The sequence below is a fragment of the Leucoraja erinacea genome, chromosome 25 (assembly GCF_028641065.1).
Source record: "Leucoraja erinacea ecotype New England chromosome 25, Leri_hhj_1, whole genome shotgun sequence".
Taxonomy (NCBI): Eukaryota; Metazoa; Chordata; class Chondrichthyes; order Rajiformes; family Rajidae; genus Leucoraja; species Leucoraja erinaceus.
In genome coordinates, this window is record NC_073401.1 from 3,392,497 (window position 1) to 3,420,428 (window position 27,932).

The 27,932-nt window shown below is 41.3% G+C and overlaps 1 protein-coding gene across 5 annotated transcripts in view; it reads left to right on the forward strand.

Annotated features, from left to right (window-relative positions):
* taok3a (TAO kinase 3a) overlaps nucleotides 1-27,932 on the forward strand; it is a 129,626-nt gene that overhangs the window by 57,422 nt on the left and 44,272 nt on the right. For all 5 annotated transcript variants that reach the window (XM_055655580.1, XM_055655585.1, XM_055655582.1 and 2 more), the window contains exons 8-12: nucleotides 4,257-4,370; nucleotides 4,945-5,036; nucleotides 9,063-9,156; nucleotides 9,580-9,661; nucleotides 24,677-24,844. In XM_055655580.1, the coding sequence (XP_055511555.1) occupies nucleotides 4,257-4,370; nucleotides 4,945-5,036; nucleotides 9,063-9,156; nucleotides 9,580-9,661; nucleotides 24,677-24,844 (550 nt within the window). The remainder of the gene's footprint in view (nucleotides 1-4,256; nucleotides 4,371-4,944; nucleotides 5,037-9,062; nucleotides 9,157-9,579; nucleotides 9,662-24,676; nucleotides 24,845-27,932) is intronic.

A 27,932-nucleotide genomic window follows, 5' to 3' on the forward strand; every position in this document is an offset into this window, starting at 1 on the left:
GGGAAGATATCCTATCCGTCTGATGGTGGGGTCATGTTGGAGATGATGGAAATGTTGGAGGATGATGTGTTGGATGCGGAGACTGGTGGGGTGAATGGAGAGGACATGGGGATTTTATTTTTGTTCCCTCTGGGGAGAGGGGGAGGGGCCAAGAGCAGAACAATGGGACACACGAGACACGGTGCGGTATCCATCTATGACAAGGGGAGAAGCCACATTTACATAAGAAAGAGGACATAAAACACGTGATTAAATTGGATTGAAGCTGTTGACCCTATCTATATTACTAAATCTCTGTTCTTGACCGCTTTTGGCCTTCTGTGCTGCGATTTCCGAGAGAACGCCGCCACCTACGGCCTTCATTTTTGGCCACCTTGCTCAGAGCCCCACTTTGCCGCATGTGTGCCAAGGATTTTTCCCGTCAATTAAAAATGACGGAGATATTAATGTTTTTACAAAATTCCCCATTCTCTCTGCTGCCCCTGCTGGAGGGAGGGGGAGGGACTATAAAACCAGGAAGTGGTGTGCGTTAATCAGTCTCTCATCAAGATGGAGCTCTGTCAATTAGTCTCTGTCACTCTGAGCTCTGAATGACACTGAACAATTTCTTTCACACCTGTGAAGTAGTACCCTTAATGTGAACCGTTTTTATTACAATGAAAATTTTAAAATGGTTAGTTTAGAAATAAAAAAACCCTGCCTGCAAATGGTTGTTTGGGGGGGTTTTGGGTTGAAGTAAAAAGGCACTCTCTCTCTCTCCCCTCCTCTCTCTCCCCACCTCTCTCTCTCTCCCTATCCCTCTCTCTCTCTCCCTCTCTCCCCCTGTCTCTCTCTCTTTATTCTCTCTCTCTCTCTCCCCTCCTCTCTCCCTCACGTCTCTCCCCCCTCTCCCCCCCCCTTCCTCCCCCCCCCTTCTTGCCCTTTGCCCCCACCCTTTGCTCTTGCCCCCCCTTTCCCCCCCTCTTTGCCCCCCCCTCTCCCCCCCCCCCTTGCCCACCCTTCTCCTCCGTCTTTTGTATTTTCTCTTGCCCCCCCCCTCCCCCCTACTCTTGCCCCCCTTTTTTCCCCCCCTCTTCCCCCCCCTCTCCCCCCTCCTCTCTTGCCCCTCTCTTTCCTCTCTCTTGCCCCCCCCCCCTCTCTTTGCCCCCCCCTCTCTTCTTTTCCCCCCCTCTCCTCTCTTTGCCCCCCCCCTCTTTGCCCCCCCCCTCTTAGTCCCCCCCTCTTGCCCCTCCCTCTTGTCCCCCCCCTCTTCTCTTGCCCCCCCCCCCTCTTTGCCCCCCCCACTCTCTTTCCCCCCTTTTCTCTTGTCCCCCCTTGTCCTCTCTTTTTCCCCCCCCTCTCTTCTTGCCCCCCCCTCTCTTTCGCCCCCCCCTCTTGTCCCCCCCCCCCTCTTGCCCCCCCCTTCCGACCTCTTTCCCCCCCCCCCCCTCTCCCTTGCCCCCCCCTCCCTCTTGCCCCCCCCTCTCTTGCCCCCCCTCTCTTGCCCCCCCTCTTGTGCCCCCCCCCGCTTGTCCCCCCTCTTCCCCCCCTTGCCCCCCCCTCTCTTGGCCCCCCACTCCCCCCTGCTTGCTCCCCCCCTCTCCTTCCTCTCTTCTGCCCCCCCCTCCTCCCTTGCTTTGCCCCCCTTCGCCGTGGCCCCCCCTCTTTTTCTTTCTTTGTCCCCCCTTCTCTTGTTCCCTTTCCTTGTCCCTCTTGACCTGCCCCCCCCTCTTTCTCTTGCCCCCCCCCCCCCCTCTCTCCCTGCCCCCCCCTCTCGTATTTCCCCTTGCCCCCCCTCTCTTTGTCCCCCCCCCCCTCCTCCCCCCCCTGCTCCCTTCCTCCCCCCCCTCTCGTCTTGCCCCCCCCCTCTCTTTGCCCCCCCCCTCTTGTCCCCCCCTCTCTTCTCTCCCCCCCCATTTTCTCTCTTCCCCCCCCTCTCTTGCCCCCCCCCCCCCCTCTTGCCCCCCCCCTTGCTCCTCTCCTCCCTCCCTCTTGTTTTTGTCCGTTCTTTCCTCTCTTGCCCCCCCCTCCTTCTCCTGCCCCCCCCTCTCTTGCCCCCCCCTCTCTTGCCCCCCCCTCTTTTCCCCGCTTGCCCCCCCCCCTCTTCTTCTCTTGTTTGTCCCCCCCTCTTGTCCCCCCCCTCTTGTCCGTCCCCGTTCTTGTTTTTTTTTGTGATCTGTTGTTGTTTGTTTTGTTTTTGTTTTTTTCTCTGTTTTGGGGGGGGGTTGTTTGTTTTTGTTGTGTTTTTTGTTTTGTTTGTTGTGTTCCCCCCCTCTCTTGCCCCCCCTCTCCTTGCCCCCCCTCTCTCTTGTCCCCCCCCCTTCTCTTGTCCCCCCCTGTGTCCCCCCCCCTCTCTTGCCCCCCCCCCGGCCTCTCTTGTCCCCCCCCTCTCTCCCCCCCTCTTGTCCCCCCCCCACTTTTGTCCCCCCTCTTGTCCCCCCCCCACCTCTTGTCCCCCCCCCTCTTTGTCCCCCCCTCTTTTGCTCCCCCCCCATTGCCCCCCCCCTCCCCCTCTTGTTCCCCCATTTCCCCCCCCCCTCTTGTCCCCCCCCCTCTCTTGCCCCCCCCTCTGGTCCCCCCTTCTCTCTGCCCCCCCCCTCTTGTTCTTTTCCCCCCCCTCTTTCCCCCCCCTCCCCCCCCCTCGTCCTTCCTTTTTCCCCCCCCTCTCCCCCCCCCCCTTGCCCGCTCCTCCTCCAACCCCTCTTGTCCCCCCCTCTGGTCCCCCCCCCTCTTTTCCCCCTTCTCTTGTCCTCCCCCTCTCTCCCCCCCTCCTCTCCCTTTTAACTAAATCTTTCTATATTCATAAATAGCTAATTAAAAAAAACAATCTCATACAAATTTCTACAAGTTGCCATAACTTTCAAGCTTGTGTAGATCCAGATAGCATAAACCATGTGATCAATAGGATATCGGGCTTGCCAAACTAGTACAAAACTAGAGATAAACAATCTTTTCTCTGTTTGAATGCAACAGAACGCCTGAGATAGACACAAAATGCTGGAGGAACTCGGTGGGCCAGGCAGCATCTCTGTAGAGAAGGAATGGGTAACGTTTCGGGTAGAGACCTTTCTTGAGACCATTTCTCGACCCGAAACATCACCCATTCCTTCTCTCCAGAGTTGCTGCCTGTCCCACCGAGTTGCTCCAACATTTTGTGTCTATATTTGGTTTAAACCAGCATCTGTAGTTTCTTCCTGCACAGACTGTCTGAGATATTGTTCAAGTTCATCTGTACCACACAGCATGCAGGAGAGAATAATATTGTGTCTTACCTACTCAGTGGTGAAAATGTGGGCGAGTATTTTACCAGGAATTGACAGTGCTGTTTATTCAACACTGCCATTAGATTAAGTTGCATGGAGAGGTGAACACTCCCTCTAGTGGAGGTCACAGCAGGATCTACTTTGTGTCCAATAAAAAGCAGGAAGTGCATTTAAGATCAGCTGTATATGTTGCACTGGTTACATTAACCCACTAGGTGGTGCAAAAGATTTTTTTTGCCTTTGAATGCAGGAGCTGTCGTTGAAACATGTTCCAGTTGTCCAAGCTGTCCAACTAATTCCTTATTGTCTTCTAGAAATGAGATGAATGGAGATGCTCAGAACTTATCTCTTTACAATCCAGGAATAAACTTTTGATTTCTTGCTGTCTGTAGCTCAAATCGTGCCTAGTGTTAAGGGAGAGGTGGTGAAAATGTTAATGAGTTAAGTGTTCAAGAAGGAACTGCAGATGCTGGAACATCGAAGGTACACAATAATGCTGGAGAAACTCAGCGGGTGCAGCAGCATCTATTGATTTCTCACAATTCTGTTAACCCTTGCGGTCTCCTCCCCTTCTTACCTCAGCCCTCGGGCTCCTCCTTTTTCCTTTCTTCTCCCCGCCTCCCCCCACCCCCTATCAGTCTGAAGAAGGGTTTTGGCCCGAAACGTTGTCTATCTCCTTCGCTCCATAAATGCTGCTGCACCAGCTGAGTTTCTCCAGCATTTTTGTGTACCTTTAATGAGTTAAGTGCTCAGCAGTCAAGCTATCTCATTGATATAATTTAGCTCAACTCAAAATTTAGTTGGTAATGGATAGATTTTCTAAACAGGAGGCTGGGATGATATTTTGATAAATATAAACCCAAATTTTGCACATTCAGCTGCTCCCAGAGCTGAGTCTCAATAAGGTCTGAGTCGAACAATTAGCTGAAAATGAAAACTTAGCCAGAAAATTAATAACCAATCTTAAAGGATCAAATTAGTTGGTGGTTTTGACATTTTAATCTTTCCTTACAGAGACATAAAAGCGGGAAACATTTTACTCACTGAGCCAGGACAAGTTAAGCTGGCTGATTTTGGATCTGCCTCAATAGCCTCCCCCGCTAACTCCTTTGTTGGGACACCTTACTGGTAAGAAATATGTAATTAAGGTTTAAAATTAAAATATTACTGCATCGTTAAGATAAACATCAACAATGCTCAGGAACTGCCCAGTTACCCTTAAATGTCATTGTGCTGTACATTTCTATCATAATACTAGCAAAACCAAAACTGTCAATAAAATTATTGATTTTTAAATTATTTTCACGGATGGCTCTAAACAATGTGTCCATGAAACAAGGAAGTCCCAGGTTCAAACCCTGGTCAGTGTTGCATTTAAAAAAAAATCTTGAGCAAAGTGACATTAAGCAATGGGACGATTGAATCGAGTAAACCAATTTACTCTTTAAGTAATGAATTAAGTAATTAAGCTGCTTTAAGTAATTGTTTTTAACAGCGAGGGAAAATACAATTGATCAGATCAATTGAGATGTACATTTCCTTGTGTGTTTTTTCAGCTACAGATTGGTATTTCTGACTGACAATTATGAATGAATGTAGCATTTATTTTAGTCATGATGTTTAATTTTTGTTAACTACCCAAATAAACGTACTTGAACAACGCAGAAAGGGTTTGAAACGGCTAAATGTTAATATTTCACAGGATGGCCCCAGAAGTGATCCTTGCAATGGATGAAGGACAGTATGATGGGAAAGTTGATGTCTGGTCACTTGGGATTACATGCATTGAACTTGGTTTGTACTTCATTCATCTGATCCATTTATATCTGTTGGTCATAGTCATGGCTATTAAATGCCAGCAAACGTGTGCAGCAATTAATAATAGTTAATGTTAAAAAAATAAATAAAATCGGAGTTTCAATAAATGTTTATTTTTCCCCAGTAATGACAGAATTGTTAATTAATTCAACTTGTTAAAACCTTTTATGTAAACATTTAATAGTGAATAACCTGTCTAACTGTAGATTTTACATTGTAAAGTGCTTTGTTACTCCGATCTAGTAAGTAGATTTACCCTCACATTTCTTTCTATCTGAAATGCATCAAATTATAGGGAGATACAACATGGAAACGGGCCATTCGGCCCATCAACTGTACTGACCATCAGCAACCCATTTTACACTCATTCTAAAACAATTCTATCTTTTATTCTCCTCAATTCGCCCCAGATTTCACCTCTGCCAGAGCTATCACCCGTCCCTTTTTTTGCCTTTTTCAGCTTACTACTAAGTTCACCAAAACTCCTCAAGCTGCCTGTACATATCCCATACCACTTCCCCACTCTTAATAAGAGCCTCAATTTCCCTCGACATCCAGGCTTCCATATGTTTGCCTGCCTTGCCCAAAGGTTTTTTTTTTTTGCTGCAAGCTAGAATTTTAAATGAATGATGATCTTTTGTTATATAGGATATATAAACACTCCTGATGAACCTTTTGCTTGTATCCTTTGGCTTTGATGTTCTTTCTGTGATGGGTTGCCCAGAAATGTCATAGCGCTCTGATTATTGTTTAATCAATAATTTTAATAGACCCATTATTTTCTTCATTCTGTTATCTAAAACACAAAATGTTGGTTCAATTATCAGAATATTTCATGCTAATGCTTACACTTTTTAGGAAATGGCCTATTTTGAGCTCTAATATAATCTTATGTATGCGCTTTAGCATTACGATCACTGCTTTTCTCAAATTGTCTTTGCAAAGATGGTGGTTAGTTGCCATCCCAAATCATTTCAGTTTGTGTGGTGGGTACAAACAGTGCAATTGTAACATAAATAATGGTATTTTGATTACTAATGTGAAGGAATATTTTTCCAAGTCATTATTACATTTAACTTGTCTCTCCATGCACCCGTATTTTGCTTCCTTCCGAAAGATAAAGAACATAGATTTAGAGCGTGCTCTTCAAAAAAACTGTAGCCGCTTGCTGCAGAAGTGCTTTGTTAATCTACCTGAATCTGATATCAAATTTTTGGCTATTTATGTCCCAGTTGTTTAGCAGTGGGGTTTATTATATTCACAAAGCATAAAATAATATCTTGATATACTCATATTTCTAAATTATTCTAAATTTATTTGATGCTCATCAATAATAGAAAGTGGTTTAAGTGTACGACCACTGTTCAGAAGGAAACCTGCAATGGAACCCTTGAATCTAAACGTGTTAGATAATACCTCTGGTTATCCAAGTACTGTTGCTAAATGCTATGAAGAGGAAGATTGTGAAGTTTAGTTTGTTTTCATTCATTGACTTGGATTGTGATTGGAGTTGGGGCGACAATATACAATGCCCTCCATAACGCTTGGGACAAAGACCCATCATTTATTTATTTACCTCTGTACTCCGCAATTTGAGATTTGCAATGGAAAAAAATCACGTGGTTAAAGTGTACATTGCCAGATTTTATTTAAGGCCATTGTTATACATTTGGTTTCATCATGTAGAAATTACAGTTGTGTTTATACATAGTCCCCCCCATTTCAGGGCACCATAATGTTTGGGACACATGGCTTCACAAGCGTTTGTAATTGCTTAGGTGTGTTTTATTGCCTCCTTAATGCAGGTACAAGAGAGCTCTCAGCACCTAGTCTTTCCTCCAGTCTTTCCATCACCTTTGGAAACTTGTATTACTGTTTATCAACATGAGGACCAAAGTTGGGCCAATGAAAGTCAAAGAAGCCATTATGAGACTGAGAAACAAGAATAAAACTGTTAGAGACTTCAGCCAAACCTTAGGCTTACCAAAATCAACTGTTTGGAACATCATTAAGAAGAAAGAGAACACTGGTGAGCTTACTAATCGCAAAGGCACTGGCAGGCCAAGGAAGACCTCCACAGCTGAAGACAGAAGAATTTTCTCTATAATAAAGAAAAATCCCCAAACACCTGTCCGACAGATCAGAAACACTCTCCAGGAGTCAGGTGTGGATTTGTCAATGACCTCTGTCCGCAAAGCACTTCATGAACAGAAATACAGAGGCTATCCTACAAGATGCAAACCACTGGTTAGCCGCAAAAATAGAACGGCCGGGTTACAATTTGCCAAGAAGTACTTCAAAGAGCAACCACAGTTCTGGAAAAAGGTCTTGTTGACAGATGAGACGAAGATTAACATATCAGAGTGATGGCAAGAGTAAAGTATGGAGGAGAGAAGGAACTGCCCAAGATCCAAAGCATATCTCCTCATCTGTGAAACACGGTGGTGGGGGTGTTATAGTCTGGGCATGTATGGCTGCTGAAGGTATAGCTCACTTATCTTCATTGATGATACAACTACTGATGGTAGTAGCATAATGAATTGTGAAGTGTATAGACACACCCTATCTGCTCAAGTTCAAACAAATGCCTCAAAGCTCAGAAGAAGTGTTTTGGCCCGAAACGTTGCCTACTTCCTTCGCTCCATAGATGCTGCTGCACCCGCTGAGTTTCTCCAGCATTTTTGTGTACCCTAAAAGCTCATTGGCTGGCGGTTCCTTCTACAGCAAGACAATGATCCCAAACATACTGCTAAAGCAACAAAGGAGTTTTTCAAAGCTAAAAAATGGTCAATTCTTGAGTGGCCGTCAATCACCCGATCTGAACCCTGCTGATGGGAAAACTGAAGCCCCCAAAACAAGCATAAGCTAAAGATGTCTGCAATACAGGCCTGGCAGAGCATCACCAGAGAAGACACCCAGTTGATGTCCATGAATCACAGACTTCAAACTGTCATTGCGTGTAAAGGATATGCAACAAAATACTAAACATGACTATTTTCATTTACATGACACTGCTGTGTCCCAAACATTATGGTGCCCTGAAATGGGGGGACTATGTATAAACACTGCTGTAATTTCTACAAGGTGAAACCGAAAGTATAAAAATTGCCTTTATTAAAATCTGACAATGCACACTTTAACAACATGTGATTTTTTTTCTATTACGAATCTCAAATTGTGGAGTACAGAGGCAAATATATAAATGATGGGTCCTTGTCCCAAACATTATGGAGGGCACTGTATGTGCATCTATGCAGTGCAGTTGTTGCAGTAACTAACATCCTAGCATGATGCACCTTTCCTCAGCCGTAGTTCTTCATTTAGAAAGGGAATTATATTGTTTTTGGCTGCTCAAAGCAGGACTGTGAGAGGGGCGTCCCCAACAGTCAGCCCAATCTCGCAGCTAGTTCCTCAAAACCTTTATAGACAACCCACTGTGCCTGCCATTTTTTCCCCCAGTGTCTGACCTAGGCCTGTGTGTATTGTGCAGACCAGTGCAGGGACTCTGCCAATTCCTAGCCTGGAAAGGTCTTAAATCTTACTATGAAAAATATTTTTCAATTAAGGTGTGCCTGATTCAACCATGTTAACCTCTGACTTGGTTTGATTGATACCACAATCTATGCTACTTTTAAGATTTTAAAAAGTACCCCAAATTTAAACATTGAAATCCATATTCAACGAGAAGGATACTGCTTAGATTGCCATTTTGCCTTTTCAGTAGCATAATCATTAAATTGTTTATTATAATACATTGTAGTATTTAAAGAGAAAAAATACCAGCAACTGTTTTGATTTGATTCAACCTAGTTAATAATTTTGTGTGCTTGATAAATACCACGTGTGTTTACCATAGAATAGATTTTTAGTAGCTTGAACAGGTGATCTTAAATAGGATTACTCTCTATGACGACAGTTCTTATCCATGCGGGTTTATCACTTGCCTTCTGTGGATGTTAAAACAACTTTTTAACATGTGCTCTCAATTTGCCTTTTATGCAGCGGAACGGAAGCCACCTTTGTTCAACATGAATGCAATGAGTGCCTTATATCACATTGCCCAGAATGAATCGCCAATACTTCAGTCAAATGAGTGGTATGTTTGTACTGATTAGACAGGATTATCAAATCACATTTTTATCATGTATCATTTATCATTTATTAATATTGCATTTAAGTATCTTCCAGATTGTATGGTCGTTATTGTAGTATATGCAATATATTTTAATGTACATTAATTAATAAATAAAACTCAGTCATTGGTATTTTTGCAAATATTGTTGTAGCCATTGTTATTCTCTTAGTGTATATAAATACAATTTAAAATTTAATTTTTTACTCAAATGTGTATATTTCATGATTGTAGGGAAATAATTGTACATTTTCTGTGATTTCAGGACTGATAAAACTATCGAAAATATTTGTTGCAAAGGATTTTTAGTAAGCAGTTGTTCCTTTGAAGGGCAGTATTTGTAGTAAATAGATCTTGAGGTTTCTAATGTTCATTTGTATTTTCTAGGTCTCAATTTTTTAGGAACTTTGTGGATTACTGCTTGCAGAAGATTCCCCAGGATAGACCCACATCTTCGGAGCTTCTGCGGGTAAGAATTCTGTACCATTACTGATTAGTGACTGAATTAATTATGAATATTTATTATCCTATAATTACAGTACATTAATTAAGTTCAGACAACACATGATGCTGTTATTTCAATGACTTCATTGCAACGAATGCCCTATAATTGTACTGTTATATTTGGGATAATTTACGTGCTTTAAGTGTGTCCGGACACTCTTCTGACTTTTTTTGAATATTGGTTTGTTTGTTTTGGTATTCTCAAAAGGATACAATGTTATTATTTCAGTCCGAAGAAGGGTCTCAACCCGAAACTTCACCCACTCCTTCTCTCCTGAGATGCTGCCTGCCCCACTGAGTTACTCCAGCATTCTGTGTCTACCTTCAAAATTATTATTTGGTCCACCAAGTTCAAATGTGTTTAGGACCTGTAGAATCAACATGTTTAGAGTTGTGGAAAGTTAGCTTGTGGTTTTGACATTCAAATTCAAATTCCAAAGCAAAGAGAAGCAATTAATTTTTCCTGCAGATACTTTAAAGTAGATCATAAATCATAAATATTACAGCAGCCAAAGCTTGCAATACTATTTAATTGGCAGGGTTCCTCGATTAAATGTTTATGGATCAAGATAATATCTTTCTGCAAGCTGTGGATAAGTCTTCTTGATAAATTAAGAATTAAAATTAATGATTTTGTTTATTTGATGTAATTCAGAATCGATAATTATTTTAAAATTCCAGAACACCTTGTGTGTGTGTGTGTGTGTGCCTCGTATAATTGATTTTATTTCTCCCCTCTAACTTCTGAATTGACCAAATTCTATAATTTAGCATTATTTCTTGTTCTGAATCCAATTTGATCCATGTGTCAGAATGGGTAAATTGGTATTTACTGCCTATTTTTATACCTAACCACCATACCATTCTTAGATTTATAATGTGGTTTAGCTGATACTGTATCTTTTTTAAACTTCAGATAATTACTTCATTACTCTAATAGCATTAAAGGCCAAGGTAGATGAATTTAAAGATTTCCAATAATAGCTGTAGTGTCACCCATTTATTTCCTAAAATACTTCTTTGAAATCATGCTTTGCCTTGAGCTGCCTTTATTGTTCACCAATTTATGTTCAATTTCCAAACCAGTAACTTTTCTACATGGAAACTTAATTAGGATTGTGAATTTTTTGTAAGATGTTAGCAAACATTTTGAATTATTTCTACAAGTCAAATACAGTGCCCTCCATAATGTTTGGGACAAAGACCCATCGTTTATTTATTTGCCTCTGTACTCCACAATTTGAGATTTGTAATAGAAAAAAAAATCACATATAGTTAAAGTGCACATTGTTAGATTTTATTAAATCAGAATCGGGTTCAAAATAGAATCGAAATACCGTTTTTTGTCATTTGAACCTAAGTTCAAACGAAATTAAGTTTCTGCAGTCATACAAACATGAAAAAACCTAGACACACAATTAACTCAAATTTACATAAACATCCATCACAGTGAATCTCCAAACCCCTCCTCACTGTGATGGAAGGCAAAGTATTGTCTCTCCCCTGTTGTTTATTCTTCTCCCGATGTGAAAGGCCATTTTTATACATTTTGGTTTCACCATAATGTCATGTGAATGAAAGTAGTCATGTTTAGTATTTTGTTGCATATCCTTTGCATGCAATAACTGCTTGAAGTCTGTGATTCATGGACATCGCCAGTTGCTGGGTGGCTTCTCTGGTGATGTTCTGCCAGGCCTGTATTGCAGCCACCTTTAGCTTGTGCTTGTTTTGGGGGCTAGTCCCCTTACATTTTCTCTTCAGCATACAAAGGCATGCTCAATTGAGTTCAGATCGGATGATTGACGGCCACTCAAGAATTGACCATTTTTTAGCTTTGAAAAACTCCTTTGTTGCTTTAGCAGTATGTTTGGGATCATTGTCTTGCTGTAGAATGAACTGCCGGCCAATGAGTTTTGAGGCATTTGTTTGAGCTTGAGTAGATAGGATGTGTCTATACACTTCAGAATTCATTATGCTACTACCATCAGCAGTTGAAGATAAGTGAGCCAGTACCTGCAGCAGCCACACATGCCCAGACTATAACACCCCCTCCACCGTGTTTCACAGATGAGGTGGTATGCTTTGGATCTTGGGCAGTTCCTTCTCTCCTCCATAATTTGCGCTTGCCATCACTCTGATACAAATTAATCTTCCTCCCATCTGTCCCAGAAAATCTTTTTCCTGAACTGTGGTTGCTCTTTTAAGTACTTCTTGGCAAACTGCAGCCCGGCCATCCTATTTTTGCGGCTAACCAGTGGTTAGCATATTGCAGTGTAGCCTCTGTATTTCTGTTCATGAAGTCTTCTACGGACAGTGGTCATTGACAAATCCACTTCTGATAGGGGTTTCTGATCTGTCGGACAGGTGTTTGGGATTTTTTCTTTATTATAGAGAGAATTCTTCTGTCATCAACTGTAGAGGTCTTCCTTGGCCTGCCAGTCCCTTTGCAGTTAGTAAGTTCACCAGTGCTCTGTTTCTTCTTAATGTTGTTCCAAACAGTTGATTTTAGTAAGAGTAAGGTTTGGCTGATGTCTCTGACAGTTTTATTCTTGTTTCTCAGTCTTATAATGGCTTATTTGACTTTCATTGGCACAACTTTGGTCCTCATGTTGATGAAACAGCAATAGAAGTTTCCAAAGATGATGGAAAGACTGGAGGAAAAACTAGGTGCTGAGAGCTCTCTTATACCTCCATTAAGGAGGCAATTAATCATACCTGAGCAATTAAAAACATCTGTGAAGCCATGTGGCCCAAACATTATGGTGAAATGAAATGGGGGGGACTATGTATATACACTGTAATTATACACTATATACAGCTGTCATTTCTACATGGTGAAACCAAAATGTATAAAATTACCTTTTAATAATATCTGACAATGTACACTTAAACCACACGTGTTTTTTTAATTACAAATCTCAAATTGTGGAATACAGAGGCAAATAAATAAATGATGGGTCTTTGTCCCAAACATTATAGAGGACACTGTAGATGAAGTGAATTTTGAATAAGAATCAAAGCATTTGGATTTGTGGACACTGCATCAGTTTCAGTCAAGTGAAAGATGGAATATTAAAACAGATTCCTACATCCGGAGGGGTCAAGTTTGTGTAGAACAAGATTAGAAACATAGAAAATAGGTGCAGGAGGAGGCCATTCGGCCCTTCGAGCCAGCACCGCCATTCATTGTGATCATGGCTGATCGTCCCCTATCAATAACCCGTGCCTGCCTTCTCCCCATATCTCTTGACTCCACTAGCCCCTAGAGCTCTATCTATCTCTCTCTTAAATCCATCCAGTGACTTGGCCTCCACTGCGCTCTGTGGCAGGGAATTCCATAAATTCACAACTCTCTGGGTGAAAAAAATGTTCTCACCTCAGTCTTAAATGACCTCCCCTTTATTCTAAGACTGTAGCCCCTGGTTCTGGACTCGCCCAACATTGGGAACATTTTTCCTGCATCTAGCTTGTCCAGTCCTTTTATAATTGTATATGTTTCTATAAGATCCCCCTCATCCTTCTAAACTCCAGTGAATACAAGCCTAGTCTTTTCAATCTTTCCTCATATGACAGTCCCACCATCCCAGGGATCAATCTCGTGAACCTACGCTGTACAACCTCAATCACAAGGATGTCCTTCCTCAAATTAGGAGACCAAAACTGTACACAATACTCCAGATGTGGTCTCACCAGAGCCCTATACAACTGCAGAAGAACCTCTTTACTCCGATACTGAAATCCTCTTTTTATGAAGGCCAACATTCCATTAGCTTTGTTCACTGCCTGCTGTACCTGCACGGCAACTTTCAGTGACCGGTGTACAAGGACACCCAGGTCTCGCTGTATCTCCCCCTTACCTAACCTAACCCCATTGAGATAATAATCTGCCCCCTTGTTTTTGCCGCCAAAGTGGATAACCTCACATTTACCTATATTATACTGCATCTGCCACGCATCTGCCCACTCACTCAACCTGTCCAGGTCACCCTGCAACCTCCTAACATCCTCTTCACAGTTCACACTGCCACACAGCTTTGTGTCATCCGCAAACTTGCTAGTGTTGCTCCTAATTCCCTCTTCCAAATCATTAATATATATGATAAACAGTTGCAGCCCCAACACCGAGCCTTGCGGCACTCCACTCGCCACTGCCTGCCATTCTGAAAAGGACCCGTTCACTCCTACTCTTTGCCAACCAATTTTCTATCCATGTCAACACCCTACCCCCAATACCATGTGCTTTAATTTTAGTCACCAGTCTCCCGTGCGGGACCTTATCAAAGGCTTTCTGAACGTCTAGATACACTACATCCACTGGCACCCCCCATCATCCATTTTACTTGTCACATCCTCAAAAAATTCCAGAAGATTAGTCAAGCATGATTTACCTTTCATAAATCCGTGTTGACTTGGACTAATCTTTTTACTGCTATCCAAATGCCCCATTATTACCTCTTTAATAATTGACTGCAGCATCTTTCCCACCACCGAAGTCAGGCTAACTGGTCTGTAATTCCCTGTTTTTTCTCTCGCTCCTTTCTTGAAAAGTGGGATAACATTAGCTATCCTCCAATCCACAGGAACTGATCCTGAATCTATTGAACATTGGAAAATGATCACCAATGCGTCCACTATTTCTAGAGCCACCTCCCTGAAGACCATGGGATGCAGACCATCAGGCCCAGGGGATTTATCATCCTTCAATCCCATGAGCCTACCCAATACTATTTCTCGCCTAATGAAAATTTCTTTCAGTTCCTCTACCCCCTTAGATCCTCTGTCCTCCAGTACATCTGGGAGATTGTTTGTGTCTTCCTTAGTGAAGACAGATCAGAAGTACCTATTCAACTCTTCTGCCATTTCCTTGTTAACCATAATAATTTCACCCGTGTCTGCCTTCAAGGAACCCACATTTGACTTTGCTACTCTTTTTCCCTTAACATATCTATAGAAGCTTCTACAGGTCTCCCTAAAAAGTCGATCAGACAGCTGCAGTTAATTCAGAACGCTGCTGCTCGAGTCCTCACTAAGACCAAAAAAGTAGATCACATTACTCCAGTTCTGAGGTCTTTACACTGGCTTCCTGTCTGTCAAAGAATTGATTTCAAAATACTACTGTTGGTTTACAAAGCACTGAATGGTTTAGGGCCAAAATACATTTCTGATCTTCTGCTTAGCTACGAACCACCCAGACCTCTTAGATCGTCTGGGACAGGTCTGCTCTGTGTCCCCAGAGTCAGAACTAAACATGGAGAGGCAGCATTTAGTTTTTATGCACCACATATCTGGAACAAACTCCCAGAAAACTGCAGGTCTGCTGCAACTCTCAGCTCTTTTAAATCTAGACTGAAGACTTTTCTGTTTGCCGCTGCCTTTCAGTAAACAATACAATTTATTAATTACCTATACTGCACTGTAACTTCTATTCCTGGTTTTATTCTATTTTAAATATTTTATTTGATTGCTTTTAATTTTGTAATTATTTTATCTGAATAATCTAATAATCGTTTTACATCTAAATGTCATTTCATATGTGTTTCTTTCCAATGCTTTTAATGTTTTATGTAAAGCAGTTTGAATTACCTTGTTGTTGAAAGGTGCTATACAAGTAAACCTGCCTTGCCTTACTGTCCTTCTTTATGTTCCTGGCCAGCTTCCCCTCGTACTTCATCTTTTCAGCCCGTATTGCCCATTTTGTTTCCTTCTGTTGACCTATGAAAGTTTCCCAATCCTCTGGCTTCCGGTTACTCTTTGCTGTGTTATACATCTTTTCTTTTAGTTTTATTCTATCCCTAACTCCTCTTGTCAGCCACGGTTGCTTCCTACTCCCCTTAGAATCTTTCTTCCTTTTTGGAATGAAATGATTCTGCGTCTCCCGGATTATGCCCAGAAATTCCTGCCATTGCGGTTCCGCCGTCATTCCTGCTAGGATCCCTTTCCAGTCTACTTTGGCCAGCTCCTCCCTCATGCCTTCATAGTCCCCTTTGTTCAACTGCATCACTGCCACTTCTGATTTAACGTTCTCCTTCTCAAATTGCAGATTAAAACTAATCATACTATGATCACTACCTCCAAGCGGTTCCTTTACCTCAAGTTCTCTTATCATATCTGGTTCATTGGACAACATTAAATCCAGAATTGTCTTTTCTCTGGTCGGCTCCATTACAAGCTGCTCTAAGAATCCATCTCGGAGACACTCTACAAACTCTCTTTCTTGGGGTCCTGAACCAACCTGATTTTCCCAGTCTACCTGCATATTGAAACCCCCCATCACTACAGTGGCATTACCTTTGTTACATGCCAGTTTCAACTCCTGCTGCAACTTACACCCTACATCCAGGCTATTTGACTGATTGACTGCCCATGCTACACTTTCCAGTGTATGTGCACAATTTTGTTTAATTTGCTGATACTTACTACATTCCTATATTCTGGGCTTTGGAAAGGAACATTGTAGTGTTATTATTGTCCCTATTTTAAGCTTTTTTTTTGCTGTTGTCTTAATATAGAGACAAAATAATGCTAAAATGACCCATTTAGAATGGGATTTATTTCTCTCCTCCAACCCCAGTATCTTAATGGAAGATATCTCTCGGTATGTAATGCCCAATAGGTTTGCCGAATTAGTGATTTTTCGTTTCCCTCGGCACAAATGTGCACATTATGCTTTTCTTTAATTACTTTAAGGATGCAAGGCCAGCATTTACTTCCCATCCCTAATGGCCTTGAGAAAGTGTTGGTGAACTATCTTGAAATGTTGCAATCCCTCTGTTAGGTCGAAGTGCCAGCATTTTGATACGGTGATGAAAATATTGACTTTAAATATAGTATGTTGTGTGAAATGGAGAGGAACCACAGATAGTGTTCCTAAGCACTTGCTGCCCTTGTCCTTGGCTCTTATTCTTCCCAGTAGTGAAGTTGCCATTAGTGTGGTTTGGGCTAGTAACTGAAGTATAGATGGTACACAGTGCAGCCACAGTGTAATAACAGTGGATAGAATGGACGTTTCTAGTGATTGTTGAGGTGCCATTTAAATAGAATGCTGCGTTCCAATTGACACAGAGCTTCGGTGTTATTCAAACCTTACACTTCAAGATAAGTGGAGTGTAGTCCTTCACAATCCTGGCTTTTACTTTTAGTTTAGTTTAGCAATACAGCACGGAAACAGGCCCTTCGGCCCACCGGGTCCGCGCCGATCAGCTATCCCCGCGCATTAACACTATCCTACACCAACTAGGGACAATTTTTACATTTACTAAGCCAATTAACCTACCATCCTGTGGAATGTGGCAGGAAACCGAAGATCTCGGAGAAAACCCATGCAGGTCACGGGGAGAACATACAAACTCCGTACAGACGGCACCCGTAATTGGGATCGAACCCGGGTCTCCGCCGCTGCATTGGCTGTAAGGCAGCAACTCTACCGCTGCGCCACCGTGACTGCTAGATGGTAGAAGGGTTCTGAAGTGGTAAGAGGCTAGTCACCTGCTGCAGAATACACTGAGTCTAACCTATTCTTTAAATCATAAAGGATCGAAGTAAAATTAGGCCATTTGGCCCATCGTCTACTCCGCCATTCAGTTATCGTATAACCATCATATTTATGACTGGAGATAGACCCAAAACTGTGGCCCTGTTGAGTTTCATTGTCTCTGCAACTTGTTACCACCCAGCCCACAGCCAACAATGGATCGTTGTGGGCTTCACATTTCCTTGATCAGTTACTATTTTGCAAATCATTCATTCATTTGTTCTATATCTCTCTAAATCCCCATCTATATCTCTAATTTCACTTTCTCCTGACTCTCAGTCTGAAGAAGGGTCTCAACCTGAAATGTCACCTATTCCTTTTCTCCAGAAATGCTGCCTGAGCCACTGAGTTACTCCAGTTTGTGTGTCTATCTTCAGTTTAAACCAACATCTGCAGTTCCTACCAACACATTTATATCACTGGTCTCCTTTTGACGTTTTTATGATGCAATACTGAACATAGTTAGGCCTAAATTGCTGCTCTGAAGAACTACTGAAGGGATACCCTGAGCTGATAGTCTACAATAGCCATGGATGCCATCCTGGTGGCAAAGTATGTCTCCAGTTCTCAGAATATTTTCCCCTTGATGCTCATTGACTTCAGGGCTCCTTCATGCGTTTGCAGATTCTAGCCACTCTGCTGCCTTACTGTCATCTTAACCTACCTGTGGTTCCAGGTTTGGGCCAAAGCTGAGAGCTGAATGTCCCCGAGGTAACAAAGCTTGGCATCGGTGAGCATGTTGCTGATAAGCACCATTTGTAACTCTACTAGAATGGCTTGGATAGAGGTTTAGTATAGTTTAGTTTAGAGATTCAGCGTGGAACCAGGCCCTTCGGCCCACCGAGTCCGCGCCGACCAACGATCCCCGCACATTAACACTATCCTACACACACTAGGGACAATTTTACACATACACCAAGTCAATTAACCTACGAATCTGTACGACTTTGGAGTGTGAGAGGAAACCGACCTCGGGGGGGAAAACCCCACGCAGGTCACGGGGAGAATGTACAAACTCCTTGCAGACAGCACCGGTAGTCGGGATCGAACCCGGGTCTCTGGCGCGCAAAGTGCAGTAAGGCAGCAACTCTACCGCTGCGTCGTCGTGCGGTCCCTTTCTGGAGTGCAAGTCGTCTTTACCACAAGCAGCATATTTTCTGATCCCATCCCCTTTAATGGATGTAATGCTGCGGTCTTTTTACTTGTATCAGTCGTGCAAAATAAATGACCTTTCTTGATGGATATCTTGAAGAATGCAAGGTAGCTCATCCATTTGCCAGTTTTTGACTGAATATAGTTCCAAATGCATGTTGTTGGACGATTCTTTTCGGTTAGTTTTTGTTCACAATTTGCAGGTAGAACTGGCAAGTGGAAATCTGATCTGTTTTGGGATTGCTTATCTCTATCTTTTGTATGCTGTTTTAGCTATTTTTAATGTCTTTAGTCAGTTATCAAAACTTGTTTTGCCATAAATCATAGATAACAAATTTAATACCTCATGAGTTATGATTTTGGATCAACTCTGTTTTCAATTCTTTTAAAACTTCAGGTTAAAGAATTTATTTTTTAAATCCTGCCTGTAGAAAATAAATTCCCAAAATCACAATATGATGGTTGTTTGTTAAATCAAAGTGAAGTGATTAAATTATTATAAAATGATTTGTGTTAAATTTGGTAAGTGTTGAACAGGAGAAATTGTAACATTGCACTGATTGTTTCACGGGGAGTTCATGTTTATTGTCACCCGCATTATTTAATTAAATATTTGGTCCTACCTAACTTGCGAGATGAACTTCAAAACATTGCAATTACAGGGCACTCCATAATGTTTGGGACAAAGACGCATCAATTATTTATTTGCCTCTGTACTTCACAATTTGAGATTTGTAATAGAAAACAATCACATGTGGTTAAAGTGCATATTGCCAGATTTTATTAAAGGCCATTTTTATACATTTTGGTTTCACCATGTAGAAATTACAGCTGTGTTTATACATAGTCCCCCCCATTTCAGGGCACCATAATGTTTGGGATACATGGTTTCTCAGGTGTTTGTAATTGCTCAGGTGTGTTTGAATGCCTCCTTCATGCAGCATACAGTGCATTCAGAAAGTATTCAGACCTCTTCACTTTTTCCACATTTTGTTATGTTACAGCCTTATTTTAAAATGGATTAAATTCATTTTTTTTAATCATCAATCTACACACAATACCCCAGAATGAAGAAGCGAAAACAGGCGTTTTGAAATTTTTGCTAAGTAATTTAAAAGAAATAACTGAAATATCATATTTACATAAGTATTCAGACCCTTTGCTATGACACTCAAAATTGAGCTTAGATTCATCCTGTTTCCATTGATTATCTTTGATTTCTACAACTTGATTGGTGTCCACCAGTGGTAAATTAAAATGATTGTACAGGATTTGGAAAAGCACACACCTGTCCATATAAGGTCCCACAGTTGACAGTGCATGTCAGAGCAAAAACCAAGCCATGAAGACAAAGGAATTGTCCGTAGATCTCCGAGAAGGATTGTGTTGAGACACAGATCTGGGTAAGGGTATAAAACAATTTCTGCAGTATTGCAGGTCCCGAAGAGCACAGTGGCCTCTGTCATTCTTAAATGGAAGAACTTTGGAATCACCAGGACTCTTCATAGAGCTGGCCGCCCAGCCAGACTGAGCAATCGGGGGTGAAGGGCCTTGGTCAGGGAGGTGACCAAGAACACGGTGGTCACTCTGACAGACCTCCAGAGTTCCTCGTGGAGATGGAAACATAGAAACATAGAAATTAGGTGCAGGAGTAGGCCATTCGGCCCTTCGAGCCTGCACCGCCATTCAATATGATCATGGCTGATCATCCAACTCAGTATCCCGTACCTGCCTTCTCTCCATACCCCCTGATCCCCTTAGCCACAAGGGCCACATCTAACTCCCTCTTAAATATAGCCAATGAACTGGCCTCAACTACCCTCTGTGGCAGAGAGTTCCAGAGATTCACCACTCTCTGTGTGAAAAAAGTTCTTCTCATCTCGGTTTTTAAAGGATTTCCCCCTTATCCTTAAGCTGTGACCCCTTGTCCTGGACTTCCCTAACATCGGGAACAATCTTCCTGCATCTAGCCTGTCCAACCCCTTAAGAATTGTGTAAGTTTCTATAAGATCCCCTCTCAATCTTCTAAATTCTAGAGAGTATAAACCAAGTCTATCCAGTCTTTCTTCATAAGACAGTCCTGACATCCCAGGAATCAGTCTGGTGAACCGTCTCTGCACTCCCTCTATGGCAATAATGTCCTTCCTCAGATTTGGAGACCAAAACTGTCCAGAAGGAAGACCTTTCCAGAAGGACAACTATATCTGCAGCACTCCACCAATCAGGCCTTTACGGTAGAATGGCCAGACTGATGCCACTCCTCAGTAAAATGCACATGACAGCCCCCTTGACGTTTGCTAAAAGGCACCTAAAGGACTCAGAACATGAGAAACAAGATTCTCTGGTCTGATGAAACCAAGAATCAACTCTTTGGCTTGAATGCCAAGCATCACGCCTGGAGGAAACCAGGCATCGCTCATCACCTGGCCAATACCATACCTACAGTGAAGCATGGTGGTGGCATCATCATGCTGTGGGGATGTTTTTCAGCGGCAGGAACTAGGAGACTAGTCAGGATCGAGGGAAAGATGAATGGAGCAAAGTACAGAGAGATCCTTGATGAAAACCTGCTCCAGAGCCTTCTGGATCTCAGAATGGGGCGGAGGTTCACCTTCCAACAGGACAATGACCCTAAGCACACAGCCTACACAATACAGGAGTGGCTTTGTGACAAGTCTGAATGTCCTTGAGTGGCCCTGCCAGAGCCCGGACTTGAACCCGATCGAACATCGGTTAGCGAGGGACATGAAAATAGCTGTGCATCGACACTCTTCATCCAACCTGACAGAGCTTGACAGGATCTGCAGAGAAGAATGGGAGAAATTACCCAAGTACAGGTGTGCCAAGCTTGTAGCGTCATACCCAAGAAGACTTGAGGCTGTAAACGCTGCCAAAGGTGCCTTAACAAAGAACTGAGTAAAAGGTCTGAATACTTGTGTAAATGTGATATTTCAGTTATTTCTTTTTAATTACTTTGCAAAAATTTCTAAACACCTGTTTGCGCTTTTTATTATGGGGTATTGTGTGAAGTTTGAAGATAAAACAACAAAAACATTCATTTTAGAATAAGGTTGTAACGTAACAAAATGTGGAAAAAGTGAAGGGGTCTGAATACTTTCTGAATGCTCTGTCAGAGAGTTAGTCTTTCCTTCAGTCTTTCCATCATCTTTGGAAACGTTTATTGTTGTTTATCAACATGAAGTCCAAAGTTGTGCTAATGAAAGTCAAATACGCCATTATGAGATTGAGAAACAAGAATAAAACTGTTAGAGAAATCAGCCAAACCTCACGCTTACCAAAATCAACTTTTTCAACGTCTGAAGAAGGGTTTCGGCCCGAAACGTTGCCTATTTCATAGATGCTGCTGCATCCGCTGAGTTTCTCCAGCACTTTTGTCTACCTACCAAAATCAACTGTTTGGAACATGATTAAGAAGAAAGAGAGCACTGGTGAGCTTACTAATTGCAGGGTCTGGCAGGCCAAGGAAAACATCCACAGCTGATGACAGAAGAAATCTCTCTATAATAAAGAAAAAAAACCAAACACCTGTCCGACAGATCAGAAACACTTTTCAGGAGTCAGTTGTGGATTTGTTAATGACCACTGTCCACAGAAGACTTCATGAACAGAAATAGAGCGGCTACACTACAAGATGCAAACCACAGGTTAGCCACAAAAATAGGATGGCCGGGTTAGAGTTTGCCAAGAAGTACTTAAAAAAGCAACCACAGTTCTGAAAAAAGTTCTTGTGGACAGATGAGACGAAGATTAACATATCAGAGTGATGACGTGCAAAGTATGGAGGAGAGAAGGAACTGCCCAAGATCCAAAGCATACTAGCTCATCTGTGAAACACGTGGTGGTGGGGGTGTTATGACCTGGGCACGTATGGCTGCTGAAGGTACTGGCTCATTTATCTTCATTGATGATACAACTGCTGATGGTAGTAGCTTAATGAATTCTGAAGTGTATAGACACATCCTATCTGCTCAAGTTCAAACAAATGCCTCAAAACTCATTGGCTGGTGGTTCATTCTACAGCAAGACAATGATCCCAAACATATTGCTAAAGCATATTGCTTAATTCTTGAGTGGCCAAGTCAATCACCCGATCTGAACCCAATTGAGCATGCCTTTTATATGCTGAAGAGAGAACTGAAGGGGACTAGCCCCCAAAACAAGCATAAGCTAAAGATGGCTGCAATACAGGCCTGGCAGAGCATCATTAGAGAAGACACTGAGCAACTGGTGATGTCCATGAATCGCAGACTTCAAACAGACATTGCATGCAAAGGATATGCAACAAAATACTAAACATGACTACTTTCATTTACATTACATTTCTGTGAAAGCAGTCATTGCATGCAAAGGATATGCAACAAAATACTAAACATGACTACTTTCATTTACATTACATTGCTGTGCCCCAAACATTATGGTGCCCTGAAATGGGGGGACTATGTATAAACACTGCTGTAATTTCTACATGGTGAAAATAAAATGTATAAAAATTGCCTTTATTAAAATCTGACAATGTACACTTTAACCACATGTGATTGTTTTCTATTACAAATCTCAAATTGTGGAGTACTGAGGCAAATAAATTAATGATGGGTCTTTGTCCACTGTATGTTGCGGACAAGGTAGACAAAATTGTGGAAGAGTAATGTTGATGTTATATTCATATATGCAGTAAGTTCCCAACATCAGTAACTAAATTCACTTCCAAAATGGAGAATGGCTTAATTTACAAACTTGCCATACTTCTTAAATAATGATGCTATCCTGTGACTCCTATTGATTACCATGTGCTGACCATTTACAGTCATCAGTTAACACTTTTTTAACGAGGACTGAGAATGAGCAAGTGATAGTCAGTCCTGATGACCCACAGGTAGAGTGCTGCTTCTGGAGAATTGGTTTTGATAGAATGCCATTTGAATGGCAGGGTGAACTGACTCCCGGAACCTGCTGGACAACCCTCCTTACCCAGTGGTTAAGGATACTCTCAGCACGCTCTCTGACTGTTCTTTGTTACTTGTGCGATTCGTGCCTCTTTCTGCATATGTCTCTGGTGCAGAGAGAGGAGTCTGTCTGTGGGGGAGTGAGAATCGGATGGGCAGTTAAATGACTGGATATGTTGAGGGAAGGTGAGAGGATGGAGGGAAGGTGGTGTGTCACTCAGCAGTGATGGCTTGGATTAAAATAATGTGGAAGCCTAGTATTGTGGAATTTGCTACAAGTGCATATTTGGCCCAATCAATGGCTTCAATTATGTTTTGCTGTCATAATACATGCAAAATGAATGCTTATGACTTGCCCCAAGCCTTCCGTCAAGTGACTGCCAGCTGCTTAAGAGATCAAGGACATTTATATTTGGTTAATGTTCTTTCCATGTGTCAAGCACTTTATTAGGAGAACTTCATGGTGGTCCTAAATTTACTTTGCATTGTTTTGAACTTGTGTCTGATTTTTTTAATCTATTTTGGAATATCATGTCAGTTCATTCTTTTCACAAGCGAAGCTGAGTTCCTTTGCACCTCTTGAACGAGCTGTGCACATTTGTCTTGGTGACAAGAGGCACAAATGTTGCTGGAATATTTTTCTCTCAAACCACATTAGTAGGTAGTTGGACTTCATGAATATGGAAATAGAACTAACAATGCTGCAAAAACAATGGATTCTTAATGTTGAATATTAAAAGAAGGATAAGTTTCCATTTCTTGCATGCTTTCAGATAATCAATTGGCATCTAGTTTTTTGGGCATGTACAACTTCCATAAGTGAGTGATATTCTGGTAATATTTTTCTATATGATACAATAGAATGGTACTTCTGTAGTATGTGTAGGCTGCCAAGACATCCTCTTCAGCAATGCATACAAGTAACCTACATAGATTCATAAATATTCTAATAGCTGCCTTATCTTACTGGATAATTTGCTTCTTACACTGGCTCAAAAGTACATATTTAATGAGAACATCTTGAATTTGACTGCACGGTGCATGAAGAAATGCCTAACAAGAATAAAAATCCTGCTATAAACATGGGAAGTGTGTTCTGTTGTTTATTCACACCAAGATTATGGTTCCAATGTATTTCAGTGTATGAAGCACAGTATCATTATTTATGTATGGGGTGTTTGCTTCCCACAATGATTGTTTCTTGAAAATTAAAATATTTCCAATGTTCTCTTGTAGTTGTATTTTTTTTATAATACAGCATGTATTATATAAAAAACATAATTAGATTTTGATTAGATATTTTAGTACTGATAATTTGAAATTTCTGTTTCAGCATGAATTTGTACGCCGAGAGCATCCACAAAGAGTTCTTTGTGACCTTATTGCAAGAACAAAAGATGCAGTTCGAGAGCTGGATAATCTACAGTATAGAAAAATGAAAAAGATCCTTTTCCAAGAAACGCGTAATGGACCAACAACAGAATCACAAGAAGAAGAGGAGGTAAGATGAATTCCATACATATCCAAATCTAAATAAATGAGCAAAGAAGCCAAGTGCTTTGGTTTGAAGTCTCTTTTATTTCATCCTATTCATCTGCCTCCCCTGAAAATGCCGGCATGAAATATAGTTCCTGAGGTATCAATGGTCCTTTTGATGCAATGACCATGTTACGTCCATAAAAGAAAGCAGGAAGTTACAGCAAGATTTGCAAAGGGCATCCAGGCTGAGGCCTACAGTATCCAGATACGCTCATTCTTTTGCAATCGGATGTATGCTCAGCTACCAATTTTCTTCTTGTTCTACAAACATCTATGGAGAGGTTTTACGTCATTTTTGATTCTAACTGGTATGGTTAATCTCCTTTTCACAATGGACGTATATATTATGACCTCTATGATAGCATTGTATAAGAATGTCATCGTTCACCTTTAACTACAGAACCTTCAAACTTTGCAGATGTTCTATGCACAAACTGAATGGAAGGTTTGCATATGAACAATAGGTGTAAAATGATGCACAATTAACGTCTGAAGATTTGTCATGGCTTGGTTGTTAATGGACTGCTGTTCTATTAAGCTATACATGGGGAGAAGGAATAGATTTGATTCCTGAGTTTTAACTAAGTGGATATTGGAGTGATTAATTGACATCTCTCTGGCTAAATGGGAATAATACTTGCATCAAGGTAATTTGTGGAGAAAAGGGAGAAATGCAAATCTATACTGAACATCCAAATCCCTGTATGTTCCTGTCATGATAAACAGGTGGGAAATGAAATGAGTTTGCCAATGTTCCTCCCATTTGCATAACTAGATACACAGCATTGAGTCTTTCAATGAAAAATACGTAATATAAAAATACGTGCAAAGCACAGTTTTACAGATTATAATTAGATCAGTATCCAGAGACCCAGACCATTGTCCTGGAACCAGGTTCAAATCTTGCTACAGCCTTTGAAGAATTTAAATGTAAGTAATCAAATTTAGGTATAAAAAAGGTAACCAACATCTTTGATGTCAACAGCTAAACTTTTGGATTGCTGTTAAACTTCATATAGACCATGTATACCTTTGGGGGGAAATGGATCTACTGCTATTACACAGTCTGATAGATCAGAAAGTCCTCATACAACATTGTGGTCAATTATTAACTGCCTTCTGAAATGGGTTAACAAACCAGTCAGTTTAATGAGCAAATAGGAATGAACAGTAATAAATCCTGACTGCCAACTATGTCCACATCCCATGAATTAATTTTGATAAACAACAAAGGGAAAAAATGGCTTTAATGTCAGGTAAACTTAAATAATTATCAGTGGATTATTCGGAATTTTATTAAACAAGTCACTTCTGTGCAAATACATGAATTTAGATGTATGAAGAAGGTTGTTTAAGGGAACGATGGCTTGCCTTAATACATTAAATATTCATCATGTACATTTTGCAATCTGTTACTTTTTAAGTAGTTGCAGGGTAATTATGCACAAGAATGGCCAGTGGGTCTATCTGAAATCAGAAAAAGCTTGTAAGGCTATCATCTTACTTTACTTCCCAGCCTTTGGACATATTATTTAAGTGATGTAGACTTCTCACTGCTGTGAAGATTATTTTAATCTTTATTTTAATTATCAGAAAAGGTGATCATGTCAACTCCAAATCTCCCTTGTTGTTGTATTTTAAAACATAATTGTAAATTTATCTTAACTGTTCTCTATTAGCAATCCTCTCAGCAGAGGTATGAAACCATATAGCACCATGCCTTTATCAGATAGGCCATTGAACTGAGACGTGAAGAAGCTACAATAACTCTTTTATCAAATATTGGTTTGGTTGCGATTGGTACTGACATCCATTTCTGCCCATCACATTTTAGGATGGGTGTGAGGGCCTTTGAGAAGCTGCAGAAGGTTCATGGTGTGTGATTTATTTTCCAGGGAAAGGCTGAAGAAGCCAAGTTTGTGTACTGAGAAGATACCAATAGACTAAATACAATAGTAAGGTGCCTAGATACTTTAGACATTGCAGGTTGAGAGAAAGTGTTTCTTTTAACAAAAACTATTGGAGGGATGCAATATATAGAAAAATAACAGAAAATTACAGGTGAATAACCTTTACACACTGACTGACCATCACCAGGAATGCCTCACAGAATGGTGGACTTTATTTCAATTGCAGCTTTCAAAAGATATTGGAACCAGTGTGCTTTTTGGAATACAAATGCTTTGAAAGGTGCAGGTTGGGGTGGAGGTGTAAGTGTAGGGTTGTGTGTGTAGCAAGGGGGGGGGGGGGGGGGGGGGGGGGGGGGGGGGTGGGGTGGTGCAGGGTATCAATACATACCTGTAGAGAACAGTCGTATACCTAATCATTGAATAGCTGTCTCCTTTGCCATTACAGTTTTATTATGTTATCAATTGTTTGGGTAGTTGGATGAGTGATATTCAGGTCGGAGGTTCAAGATTAAAAAATATTTTCTTCCATAACATAAATGTTGATTATCTGAGGGAAGAACATAGAATTAAGACAATAGATAAAAGGAAGAGCAGAGGAAAATATCTCCACACAAGGGCACTTATTCTTTTATTTAATGTGTTTGGTTGAATAGTTGATGGGATTTATACCAAGAGCTGCAAGTAGAATTAGTCTGAATGTATTTTAAGGAAAGTGTTATCGATGCGAGAGGCCAAATGGGCACCTTTTTGTATGCTGTTAAGTTTATAATCTACTATTTCATCCTCCAGTGATGGTGCTTAGCTTAAACTAAGGTGCTGGACTTTTTCTTCAACCTCTTCACTGATCCTCCACATCGCAACAAAGAACACTTCTAAATTCCACCCAACTAATGTTGCTGACTTTGCAGAATCCTCAATTGCAACCCTCTCTAACTTAGTGTATATTATCATTTCAAATGGCTATTGTTTACATTCCATTTTCCTGCTGCAATTTTAGGGCATCGAGCTAGTTATCTGGTCTAACTAATTAACACCATTAGCATTGCCATATAATTATTGTTTTATTTCTGTGAAAAGAAAAGACATAGTTGCTGCATGTAATTTCCAGAGGCATGACTGTACTAATGCATGAAAGCATAC